Source organism: Mytilus trossulus, chromosome 5 (assembly GCF_036588685.1).
Source record: "Mytilus trossulus isolate FHL-02 chromosome 5, PNRI_Mtr1.1.1.hap1, whole genome shotgun sequence".
NCBI lineage: Eukaryota > Metazoa > Mollusca > Bivalvia > Mytilida > Mytilidae > Mytilus > Mytilus trossulus.
In genome coordinates, this window is record NC_086377.1 from 9,540,305 (window position 1) to 9,553,945 (window position 13,641).

Consider the following 13,641-nt stretch of genomic DNA (forward strand, 5'->3'; position numbering starts at 1 on the left):
GGATAATAATTTTGAAAAGGTTTAAATTATTTAGTGAGTTTTATTTCACTTTCTAAATGAGCCGCAGGGCGTATTAAAACCTGAACGCATTAGAAAGGAATATCCCAACTTTGTGTTGTCAGTAAAATAGGATACTAAATTTTACAAATCTTTATAAAATTAAAAAAAATTGACGGTATATAAGTCAGATAATTCAATACAATTGTTAAATTATGATAATCAAGTCAAGATTGCAGGTCAATAACTAATGTCATTAACATAACTGTACACTATCTTAAATGTTCAAATGATATTCAGGTTATAATTCAAGTTTAATATTTCACAATTTATCATCTAAATACACATTATACATAGATAACCGTAATTGATTCAAATATAGAACACGTTATCATTGGTATATACCTTACCTGTGCATTACACATTGAAGACGATAAGCGACAAAATGGCACAGGCAGCCTCTAAAACATGTGAGATATGTATAAGTGCTCCAGGATCCCAATACTGTTTGGAGTGTGAACAAAACTTTTGTGAAAATTGTAAAACTTTTCATAGCAGGCAGAAGATATCAAAAACTCACCAGTTCCAGTCTTCCTTTGATGTAATCCCGGAGGGTAAATCGAAATGTAAGGACCACAATGAAGACTTCAGTTTTGTATGCAAAACATGTGACGTAGTAGTGTGCAGTAGTTGTGTGACTGGCAGTCACACAGGGCATGCTTTTTCCAAGCTTCTGGACAGCATTAAACAGTTGAAGGAGAAGAACACAACATACCTGCGTATAAGAGTACAACAGTCAACACAAAACATGAAGCAGATAGAAAAAGGTATAAAGGAATTTGATGTCAAGGTGGAAGGAGTAGTCAAAGCTATTACAAAAGAAGGTACACAACTCAAGGCTATGGTTTATAAATGTGTTGCAGAGATGATTTCATCGGTCAATGATCAATCTAGGAGAGAAAAGGACAAATTGACAAAGATCATGGCAGATACTAGAATGGATTTGAAGGCAGGAAGCAATTTAAACAAGCAGATTGATGAACTCGACAAGATCAGAAACGATGGTAATTTGTTACAGTCTTTACAGAAGCTTACATATGACATTTCAAAGCTGACGATAAAGCCTATTCCCGAGTTTCCGAACATAAGGTATACTGCGAAGTCCGCAACAGATAACGACGTTAAACAACTGTTTGGTAACTACATACTCAGGTAATTCTACTAAAAATGACTGAGCATTTCGTTGGCGTAATACATGCTTTAATATAACCATAGTATCTTAATGAGACACGTTTTTTTGCGAAATAAAAATTATGTTGTATTCTGAAATATAAACTTATGTCTTGAAATAATATGACAGACGAAGGAGCGATAATTCATGAAATACAAATATGCGTTCATATACATCTATTGTTTAATATTATGGATTCAACATGTGCTCCAGTAGATAAATGCAGGATCTATGGCATTTTACATTTGAAGTTGTATTGATACATGTACGTTTACCTATCTCGACAATACGTAAACATATGTAGAAATGCAAAAATGAAATTGAGAATAGAAATGGGGAATGTGTCGAAGAGACAACAACCCGACCAAATAAAAAACAACAGCAGAAGGTCACCGACAGGTCTTCAATGTAGCGAATGCTTGCTTCCAAACTAGTACAGATATAACTGTTTTTCTCGTTATTTAAATGTGTTATTCTAATTTCATGCAGTTTATGCAATATTATAACACAAATAAGGACAATAGAAGTATACCGCTTTACAATAGTAATATATCGATTAACCTACATGTAGAATAAATCCGAACAAAACTGAGGGAAACACACATTAACTACAAGTGAATAGCAACAGAACAACATGAACACTATACTGCTACAAAAACAAACGCCAAAAATATAAGGAAAATTACTATGTGTTAACAAGTGTCATACTCCTGACACTTGACAAAACATTTTATGATAATAAAATATAAAATTTCTGTTTTTCTTTTATCAGTGAAATGCGTACACAACAAATCATGAACAAAGAAAGAGAATTACCTTCACCCAAGAGGTAGGGAAATATGATTTTAAAGTTACATATTTGGCAATATAAACTTGTTATCAAATCTTTGAGTTAATTACACATTATCTTCTTGCAAACCTAGCCATTTGACGTTTCAACGGTTCTGATTAAGTGTTCATTATATATAATGTACACCAGTTAAGCGTTGTTTTTTTTCGATAAATCAATTAGAATGTCTCTCCTCTTTTTTCCACTACGTACGTTAGAACACACTGGCTCAAGCACAATTGCGTTTCAGTAAATAAATCTTATGATATGCAAACGCATACTAGTAGCATAAATTATGTTCAATAAAGTTTCGATTTTGTTGCATTTAATTTTCGTAAATATACTGCTCGTTAAAAAGTGCCTGCTTCTCAGGTTGAAATATTTAAAACCTCTTTACACTTATAGAATTTATCTATGGCTTATGTATCTCCTCTTTTTTCCACTACGTACGTTAGAACAAACTGGCTTGAGCACGATTGTAACTAAATAAATCATCTAATGATATGCAAACGCAAACTAGTATCATTAACTATTTTCAATAGTGTTTAGATGTTGTTGCATTTAATATTCGTTAAAATGTCCCTGCTTGTCTAGTTGAAATATTTAGAACCTCTTTAAACCGAAATAACCAAAATATAGAAGTTATTCATCACAATTATCTGGACTATTGAGGCACGTATAATCAAAAGACGCCATACTGTTTTACAACAACATAACTGTTTTGTTAAGTGTAGTTTGTCTTTTTGTAAATAGTCTTTGTATGTCATATCTTTTCTCCTATAGAAATGAGCTCTTTAAATGCGGTGACTGAAAGCAGATTTTTTTTTAATCTAATCTCCCCACCGAACATACATCTATATAATATATCATTGGAAAGAGGAAATCGCGTACTATAATAATATGCCTGTCGTCAGGACTTGATATGGTCACATTTTTTTTTATAAATTGAGGTCAAAGGTCATATGTAAAAATCTGTGAAAATTCGGGAGGGTTTCAATTTTGACATTTTTTCTTTTTTCTAAACTCTTTCTAAACACAAATGATACTGTTTTGGCTTTAGTAATGTTTGTTATTATACATAAACCTTAATCATTGAGAATAAAAAAAAAAACTAAAACGATGTTTTATAAACAAAACTTCATAAATCAAGTTTTCAACCTATAAAATGTTTAGAGCACCTTAACCTTATGAAAGTTTTCAGTTTCAGGTAAAAATTAAGTGTCATGCGGGACAGTACTTTAAAATTATTTTTTGAACTATCATATTGGGTGAGGTATCAAACCAAAGCAATATAACTCTACAGTCAAATATTACCTCAAATTGAATTTGCGGATACTTCAGGTTTTTTTATCGACTACTCGTTTTTCACAATTATTACTGCTTCCATAGTAGTATCTGTTGTTGTGTTTTCTACTCTGGTTAATATCTATTACATTATAGGTGTTGTACCTATATCCCCTCTTTTTCCCTTTGCAACGTACCACAAACTTCAAAAGTATTCCATATAAAAAAATATGTAATATGCTTGCAAATAAAAACAACTCTTAAAATAAGACCAAATGAGACATAAATTAACAAATAAAGGTCCTGTACGGGCTTCAACTATGAGTAAAATTCATACGGCATAGTCTTCGATTCCTGAAATGAATAAATTAAAACAAAAGAAAAATATTACGGCCTGATTAATATACAAAATGAATAAGAAACAAACAAATATAGTATATAGAAACAAACATCAAACACTGCATAACCGTCGCGTGACTTGTAAAACACATAAAATGTGGCGGGATTTAACTTTTTTAAAGTCGCGCCAACACTCCCCTAACCTCGAGAAAGGGACTGTGGGTACATTTTGTACCAGTGCAACAAGCTTTGTACCAAATCCACCGTTAGCTCCATCATCTTTATTTTGATCAACCGTCACAAGACATGTTTTAATATTTCTACCAATTTCACTCATGGCCACAGTTCTGCACATGAAAGCTTCTGGTCAAAGCAAACACATTATTTTGAGTTTTTCTTTACAAGTACCGACAGGATATTACCATTATAAGAGCACTGATAAGCAAAAAATTGACGTACATTTGAGTTGAGTTCGTTTTTACGCCAAAAAATGGCGGTGCGAAAACTTTGTAAGCCTTTGAAAAATCGCTCATAAATTCCTATATATCATTTTTCAGGATATTTGTCTTTAAATTCATAAAATTAAGCAAATTAACATTGATGTAGTAAATGCAAATACTAAACTTTTATCATTTTAGATAAAAGTTTTGGGAGTCTCAAATCTGGAATCCCAATTTTCTCCCCGTGGGACAGATTTGCTCTTGTTATATGGAACGCGGGTTTTTCAATGACGTCATCATAACATCATAAAAAGTGCATAAAAGACTCAAGGAACCATTCTGTTTAATAATGGAAAAAACGTTTTGACGAAAATGATAGTTTAGTGGTTACAATAAATGAATTATGTTACGCGGGACAGCCTTAAAATCGTCGTTTTTTTTAAAGGTAAAGCTTGTCGCATGCAGCAAAACACATAGTTTCAGCGATTATTTTTTTCGTTTTTATTTTAAAATTCTTTATTTTTTAAAATACGTACAATAGCAATGAATATGATATCACAAAATTATATAATTGGACTTGCATCTTGCCAACAACACCGAATGTCCAATAAGGTACGAACATCGCGCGTAACGTCATAGTATACATTTACGCAATTTTTATGGTGCCATTTCCAGAGAATAGTCTTGGCTGAATGCAGTTTCATCGAGTAACCATAAAATAAATTGCAATAAATACGAAGGCATGAACTAAATTGAAGATGGAAAAGACAATTCATCCGAAGTTGGGTATTCTTCTGTAGAGTTTCGAAGTCTTTTCGAAGTATACTCGCAGCGGAGTGAAATATATGTCCCTTATTTATGTCTATTAAAGTTGTCATTGAGATTTTTAGGTCAGTTTTCAATTGACTAGCAGTTGATATAGTATCTCAAATAATTTTTTGCTACTTAATATTATGTTATAGTTGCCTTGAACTTGTTGAAGATGTTTGACAACTGAATTTCTATAGAAATCAATGAGTTAAGACAGCATTTTACAAGTAGAATATTTTAAATAAGAATCAGCCGGAAGAAAAGATCTATATTTATCAAGTAACGGTGTCATGGGGAATGACCATTGAACCGTTCTCAATAGCCAAACTAAACTTAGTAAAAGCAGTATCGTGATCCGAAATATCTGCTTCTACGGGTTTCGATTTGTTTTTGTTTTTTTCGTTTTTAGCAAATATTTTGTAATGCAACCGTAATGACAGAGTGCTTGAAGTTTCAAAGATGGACGGGACACTGTTCTCAACTTTAACTTTATCTGACACGAATAAAACATTCTTGATACGCACACCTGATTCAAACTTGAGTTGTTTTTTAGCTTACTAAAATGTTTTGTTGCAGCAAAATATACAAGCGCTCCAGTTGAACGACTGCATTCTAGAACGCGTACAATTACCCGAAACTGAGGGACATAAGTCCGATAATTTTATGTCGTCATTAAATGACAGATAGAAGCTTCCTCACTATGAAATGGGGAACAAATATATTTACTTGTGTAACTTTTCTAACATGAACAACTATAAACTTCCTGCACAGAGTTCTTTGAATTAACAGCTTCCGCATGCAACAACTTGATGTTCACCTCATCCAATCTTTTATTCAAGTGCAGATTCAAAACCGACTTCCCTATACTGGTAAAATAATTTTTGGCATATTAAGCACTGCATAAAATTTAACGACTTTTGTCTTTTCTTTAGACTTATAATGGAGCAAGTTGGAACGAACTTAACATATCACGGAATATTTACTGAAACTATCCGTTAATTATTTTGATTTTACAATAAGTCTTTTTTGATGTTTTATAAGAAGAAATTATAGAATACAAACATATACAAACAAAGTATGTGGCATATATCAGTGCACTTTAATTGAAAACATGTGTATATAAAGCAAAGAAGGTAGTAATTTCATATTTCAGTTGAGATCAAATTATTGACTAATACACAATATGTGACGGAAGGCAAGTGATTGAGTTCAATGTTGAAATTGAAGTTTTTTACTCCAGTCTTTTTTCATTGATTTCGTAAGGTTTCTTTGATATTTTGGTTCCGAAATTGTTATCACTAACTAGTTTTATGAAATATTATATGCTTAAAATATTATGGGTTAATGTTTATTACTACTATGAAGAAGAAACTAAAGTTTGTGTCTGAAATTGCAATTAAAATTACCTCGATTTTAAATAGTCCAAACTTCGCAAATTTCATAGATTAGAAGAAAATAAAATACTGAATAGAATACTTTGACATATAAAAATAGCTCCAGGAAAAACTATTTCAATTAAATGTAAGCAAACATACACATTTTTTTTATTTTGAAAAAGGGGGGTTGAAACTCTCAAATATACTACTAGTCATTAAAACGACTTTTTAGAAAAATGTGACCGTACGAAATTTTGACGACAGGGCAAAAATTAAAAAAGACATATTTTTGTTTTTAAGTTAAGACAATTTTTAGCCGTGTTTTATTTGGGAGATTAAACTCGCGATCGACTTTTTACACTTCTGTCACCGCACTATTTGTGATATTGTCACCTCTTTTTACCATAAAAATTATTATTGATTCACAAAGTTATTCGCAATCGACTGTCAATAAACAGTTCAACCATGCCAGCGTTCACATTCACAATGAAGGGGTAAAAGATTTCAGCAGTCACATTTACCCTATTCACAATCGACTGCTGATACAGAAATTAACGAATTCAGTAGTCACTTTCACAATCGAATTTTGTTGACGGGGTGAATGATTTTATCAGTCACATTTCCGAAATGCATATGAAATTAGTACAAGAGGTTTCGATAGTATGGTATAATTGAGAACTATCAGTCATTACAAAATGATTTGAGTAATCGTATATATTTCTTCAACAAGTTGAAACGAGATTACACATATGCTGTTTTATGAATGGTTAAATTAAAATAGTTCGTCATTTCATTCAGTTTGTAAGTGTCTGTAGGAAAGACGGGGAAATAGAGGGAGAAGCGTATGCAATCAGAAATAATTCTATAAGGATTGGAAAGATAAAATATATATGACCTCAAATTGAATATATTGTTTTGGTTGATGTCATCTAATTTTGTTTACGACATACACCAATACGACCATTACAGCTAAATAAAAGTCGAACTTAATTATAAGTTCTTGTCAAACTTGTGAACTGTGATACTCTTTATGGGTAAACAGCTTCTGTTCTACACTGAACCATAGAAAACATCTCTGAAGTAAAGCAATATATCTTTCTAGTAAAAAAATGTATCTCTGTCCAGGTGTAAGTTGATTTATTTGTTTATAGATTATCATTTCAATTCATTCGAGATTGGCTAATTTGGTTTATGACTCTTGTATATATTTCAAATGCTTTTATGATATTTTTGCACTGTTTATGTGTGTATCAGTTAGTAATAGCTTGTTGGATTTTAATATTATCTTAGAATAGAGTAAATTTTAAGTCAATCAATTGTGTTGCTCATTATAGTGATTACAAACAGGATGTGATACCAAAGGAGCAAGGGAAAAACCTGTTCAGATGTGACAAGTGTGGGTAAGTTCATAATAATTGTTTCTATGGACATAACACAAAGTTGTACATCTATATCATTTAGCGTATCAAATGTATGATTTCAAAGTGTCAATGAAGTGCAAAATACATGGGTCTTTTATCTCGAAAAATGCAACTGGTGTCATGTGTAATTGGCTTGCGCCACACAGATGTTTGGACTGTTTAAGAAATCAATAAGAAACATCGATGAACAAACCAAAATGAGTGATATAGAGCAACATTATATCTGTTAACTTGTTAATAATTTACACAAATGTAATGAGCAAAATAGTTTCGCCTTCGTCAGCAGTGATGTAAATGGATGTATGATAATAATAATAGACGCCATATTTTGGTACTCGTATTTAATCACTCATAGGGCGCATTTGGTGGTTTGATACTAAATCATTCACGGGTATTATGCATGATTTGCATGATTTGCATAATATGGAGAATATAAAAAAAGAAGATGTCAATGAGACAACTATCCACAAAAGACCAAAAGGAAATTCATTTTTAATCAGTTAAGATGTGGTCTAGAGCTCGCATGCATGTCAGTAACTGTCTTTGTTGATATACGCATCACTGCCATTTTGCATAGGTTTTTTTAGTTACCTTTTCTGACATAAGACTCTTTCAAACTAAGTCAAGTGCGCGAGGTTTGTTTAGACTTAAAACTATATTCAACACACCAATGGTTATAAAAATGTTCTGTTTCAAGTCAGGAATATTGAAATTGTATTCAAATAGTTGGGTTCTATGTATGTTGCATTGCCCTTTGTTTTTATTGCAGTTCAGTGTTTCTGTTGTTCCATTGTGACTTCTTATAATTGGTGTGGGACTCTTAGTTTTAGGTTTGTAACCGGGATTATTTTTCTCTCAACATATTTATGACGTTGAAATGCGGAAAACTACTGATGTCGTTATTGGCACTGTCTGGATAACTGTGTGTTTGTTGTGTCGACATTGAACAGATGTTTGCACCTGTCCAAATGCAGGAGCCTCTTAGCCTTAGTTAGTCTTTTTAAATTTAATTTCAGTTAATGTATGTGTTTTGCAGTTTGGTTTGACATCAATGTAACTAAGTTAGTACAAACGTTTTATTAAGAGGCCAGTTAACGCCAGCGCAGGATTATCTCGTTGTCTTTAAGACCCATAGGTTGCCTTACATGTTCTCTCTTTTTTGTCGGGTTGTTGTCTATTTGACACATTTATATTTCCATTTTCAATTTTACTTTGTTGTCAATCTTAGAGTGAGACATATATGGTGTGATGACAATTGTCGAAAGGTCAAACAACACAATACTCATTTGTACAATATTGCAGTTTTGTTTGGATGAAATTTTCAGAGAAAAATTGAACAGCTTAACCAAAATCCTCCACCATAAACGACAAAGAATATTTTTACATTGAAATTTTTTACAAACTACTCGACATTTGCCTTTTTCGTTGGGTATGTTTCACATATTTAAAAACGCTGAAACGACATAATGTAGATGACGTAAAGCTCTAAACGCAGCACAAATTTTTGAATTAAGAAGATTTACGTTGGCATTAAATTTCAGACCCTTTTATTTGCTGAGTCAATTATCACTTTTGAAACATTAATTGTCAGATGCAGAAAGGTTGATGCCGCCAATGTTATAATGATAATGTAATATTCATCCATAACGATTTTACATGTTTATCTCACAATACAATTCAACAATAGGTGGTAAAATAAAGTAAACTGACCTAAATCTATAGAAACTATTAGTATTGCTTCGGAAATGTTTTCTAGATAAACAGCAACTTATCTATCAGTATTTTTGTTTAGAATGTGTAACTGATATTATTGATATGTTTCATCTTTCAGAAAGGAAGAGAGAACTGATAAGTAAGTATGATCTACGTTTATTGTAAAAGACAAATATAAATATTCGCAATTCGTCAAATTGTTCCAAAAATAAGCTTACAATAGATTGTGACTTGAGCAACACGACGAATGCTAGGTCTATGTGTTCTTTGTTTATTTTATTAAACGTGTTGTTTGGCTTTTTTTTAATTTTTCTTTGCTATGTTTTTTTGGTTTTATGATTTTCGAATGCCCATTGTATTAGGTTTAAAACATATTTCGAGAAAATAAACATTTAACGTCTATTACACTGTAATCGAAAACAAGTCCCATTTTAAGCCATTGTGTCTTTTATTTTGCTCACCCTTGCATATTGTTGTCAATTTATTCGAATCATATGATACTGTAATACGATTAATAGGTTCAGCTAGTTTAAACACAAAGTTTAATCCATCATTTTCTACATTAGTGAATGCATATACCAAAAACGGGGCGACAGATACCAGAGTGACAGTCAAACTTCTATATCCATAATTAACTGGGAACCACATGTCCACAAATATAAAAAGAAACAGGAACAACAAAAAACAATCATTGTTTATACTATAGAGATACAAAGAAACACATGTCAAACAAAACAATCATGTTGATGTACTAACGTTGTGAGATTAATTGCACATATATAAATACAAGGTTTTACAAATTAAAAATTCATGAAAAAAAGATTAATGCATAATGTTGTCTCGTTGATAAAGACACTCTGCGACGTTTACTATGTGTCCAGTTTATGTGAACTGTGATTAAAAGTTTTTTCTATCTAGTTACCATATCGGATAGGTAAATCAAATGTTGCTCGGACAAAACACTAAGTAAAAATATAGAAGTGTCATGTCGAATGTTTGTTCATTTGTCACATTCCTATTTATACAGCACGTAAACATTGCAGGGTTTGCACCGCACACTCACCATGTTACTGCATTACTTGTTTAATTACATTTAGTCTATTTATCAATTTTTTATAATTATTTATTTGATATGTTTCAGATGGTAAGAGTCAAGTAGAAAACAGATAAGTATAGCGTCTTATTGTATATGTTGGTTTGTTTGTTTGTGTTGGTGTATACAGATATTTATATAAATTAGTTAGGAAGCTTTACAATTTGAAATAATCTCAATCACTATGAGGAAACATGAGAAAACAAATTAAACTCATAGTAATGACTTTACTATTGAATTATCTGACAGAACACTCGATATTCTCAAAATGTTGTACTTTTATTGCATTACTTTTTCAATTAAATCCAATGACGATTTTTTGTTTTTAACTGTATGATTTGCTGTTCAATAAATTGATTATTTTGACTGTTTTTTGTTCATCGTGTAACTGTCAAGTAACAATCAGAAAAGTATAAATATATATACTATAGTTCATTATATAAAGAGAATAATACAAATGTGTTAAGTAAAACAATAAACATGTCATGATTGTGATGTATGATAGCACCCGTTATGTCTACAAAAGAGGTGGAAGATACCAAGAGACATTTAAACGCATAACGTTATGATTTAGTACCAAGAACGACAAAAAGACAAGCAAATGAATACAAAATACAACAATCAGGATTGTGTTGTTTTCTATATATCTACATTACATAAAGTGTTATAAGTATAGTAAAGTTAAACAATAAACATACCACAATTATAATATATGTGAGACTCGTTCTGTCTAATAAAATGGCGAAAGATATTAAAAAGAGATTCAACAGCATTGATCGGATATAAACTTGCACCGCTATGGCCAAATCCTAGTGAGACATACAGATAAACAACAGTTTACAAAACAAAACGTAATCTGATGTCATTTCCTGTCTTCTAGATTAATCTTCATTGAAAATACAAAATAAAAAATGGGTAAAACTTATGACATATAATAACCAAAACTGTTGAAGTTATTTGGCATCATTATTTTATTTAAATTGAATATATGATTGTCCTTTTCAATAACCGATTCTTGATAAGTCTTCACCAGATAGTGACGTTCAAAGACATGATATCCTGTTCAGCCCTGTCATAGAACTAATTGTCTCCTTTCTATTAGTCAATCAGGAGTATAATAGAAGAAACTGTTATTTAACAAAATGTTTTTTTTTTATATTTTTATTACGTATTCAACTAATTCCATTAAAGTTGGTTAATTCATTGCAGAATTGCATGCTGTAATTTATAATTATATTTTTCGTTTTTTTAACCACTTGAAAGTTTTAAGTAGAAAACAGATAAGTATAGCGTACATGTACATAGACAATTTATAATGTAGGGTTTTTGATGCAATGGTAGTAGTAACATAGTTAAGAAAAACACTTAAATGCTGTATCTCAGAAGCAAGTTGCGAAAGATCATATAGAGACATTGAAAAATATTAGTAAAATGTAAACTAAACAAATATCATGGCAAAAGTATAAAGAGACAAACAACAGTAAAAAAACACCAAAAAGACAGGGTAATTTTAGGGACGATGAAAGCCAATACAGTTTTAAATGAAAATAGAGAACATACACAAAACTTGTTGAACTATCACTAGGACAACTTTTTCTTGAGGATGTTAGATAAGAGTCTAGGGTTAACGTTTGTTACATATCCGATAATTTGTCAAACCTTCATAAGATTTTCTAATAAACCTTGGCAGAAGATATTTATGATTCAGAAATCAGGTTTTTAATATATATTTTCATTTTCAGTCTTTTTCTTATAGATGGTTTTGAATTAATTTAGTTTTACTTGAAATATTTGTAAACCTGCATTGATTTTTATGAAACTTAATCCATAAATTCACTCATCATAGAAAGTAATTTAAACTTTGCTTATCAGATAGTCTTTGTTGTTAGTGTTGTATCGTTTTATCGTAAATAATCCATTTCCAAGTTTTTTTTTCTCGCCAATTAATATAATACAGAGTGACGTAATTGATAAAAGTAAGAACTCGTTTGTATTGGTTTTTTCTAACATGATTGTTAAATAATTAACCACTGGATACCATATAATAAAAAACATACATAAGTATTTTGTTATCATGATTGCTATTATTTCCTAAAATATAATAAATCCTGAGGTTTCAATATCCATTTACAATTATTATGGGAGAAATATTTTTTATCATTTTATTTGCTTTTTATTTGTATATTTTTTTACTTTTTTGTAATAGCCCTCACATTTAGGAAACTACAGTATCTTCTAAATATGATTAACATTTCCAGACAAAATGCTGAACTTAATATGCACAAGTAAAACGTTGTATCTGATGTTTTTAGATGAGTATTTCCCCTTTCGTTGTTCTCTCAAATTATTCATCAGATTTTAATTGAATTTATTATTCTTTTTTCAGGGGCTTGTAAGTACCAACCATATAAGTATGTTTAAACAAAATGAAAAATAAAAGAGCATGTGATATTGAAAATTGTATCTGATATTTATTTTTATTAAATGGGAAAATATATTAAAAAAAAGTTCGTTATGTTATAAGTGTATAGTGTACGTATACACTTTCATGGTACTGTTTGGTTCTAAAATGATACAACCCATTTTAAGGAGCCACGTTATATATTATATGAGAATTGATATGGCATTTTGATGTAGCAACATTTTTGTTACATTATTTAAAATATTATGTTATACAGTAAATCTTGCATCTTGTGTTTCATCTTGCAACTTCATATACATGTAGTATGTTATTTTAATTCACAATTGTCGATTTGTACTTATTTATCTTTGATTATAACTAACTTACGTCAACTTGTTTAAGGATGAAAACACCAAAGTGTCTTTCAAAATTCTTGGTGTATACAAACAAAAATCACATAAATTATGCAATTGATAATAGAAGTTGTATGATGTAATGTTGTTATTAAAATAGCTAGGCAATACAATACACATACCCTTTAAATAATGTCATACAGACGTGCGTTACGACTACAAAAGAGTCGGAAGATATAGAGTATCGTTAAAATGGTATAACCAGAAATGGTTTAAGCCAATGACATATGATAACCGGAACAGTTGAAATATTAGACCATAAAAAGCATAAGCAAAACAAGTTTACTCAACCTC

The 13,641-nt window shown here is 30.8% G+C and overlaps 1 protein-coding gene across 1 annotated transcript in view; it reads left to right on the forward strand.

Moving 5' to 3' along the window:
• The first annotated feature begins 442 nt into the window (after positions 1–442).
• Positions 443–13,641, forward strand: part of LOC134717572 (uncharacterized protein DDB_G0279899-like) — a 42,316-nt gene continuing 29,117 nt past the window's right edge. Inside the window, exons 1-6 of the mRNA XM_063580064.1 lie at positions 443–1,209; positions 2,001–2,057; positions 7,641–7,706; positions 9,559–9,579; positions 10,582–10,584; positions 12,920–12,925. Coding sequence (XP_063436134.1) covers positions 443–1,209; positions 2,001–2,057; positions 7,641–7,706; positions 9,559–9,579; positions 10,582–10,584; positions 12,920–12,925 — 920 coding nt within the window. The remainder of the gene's footprint in view (positions 1,210–2,000; positions 2,058–7,640; positions 7,707–9,558; positions 9,580–10,581; positions 10,585–12,919; positions 12,926–13,641) is intronic.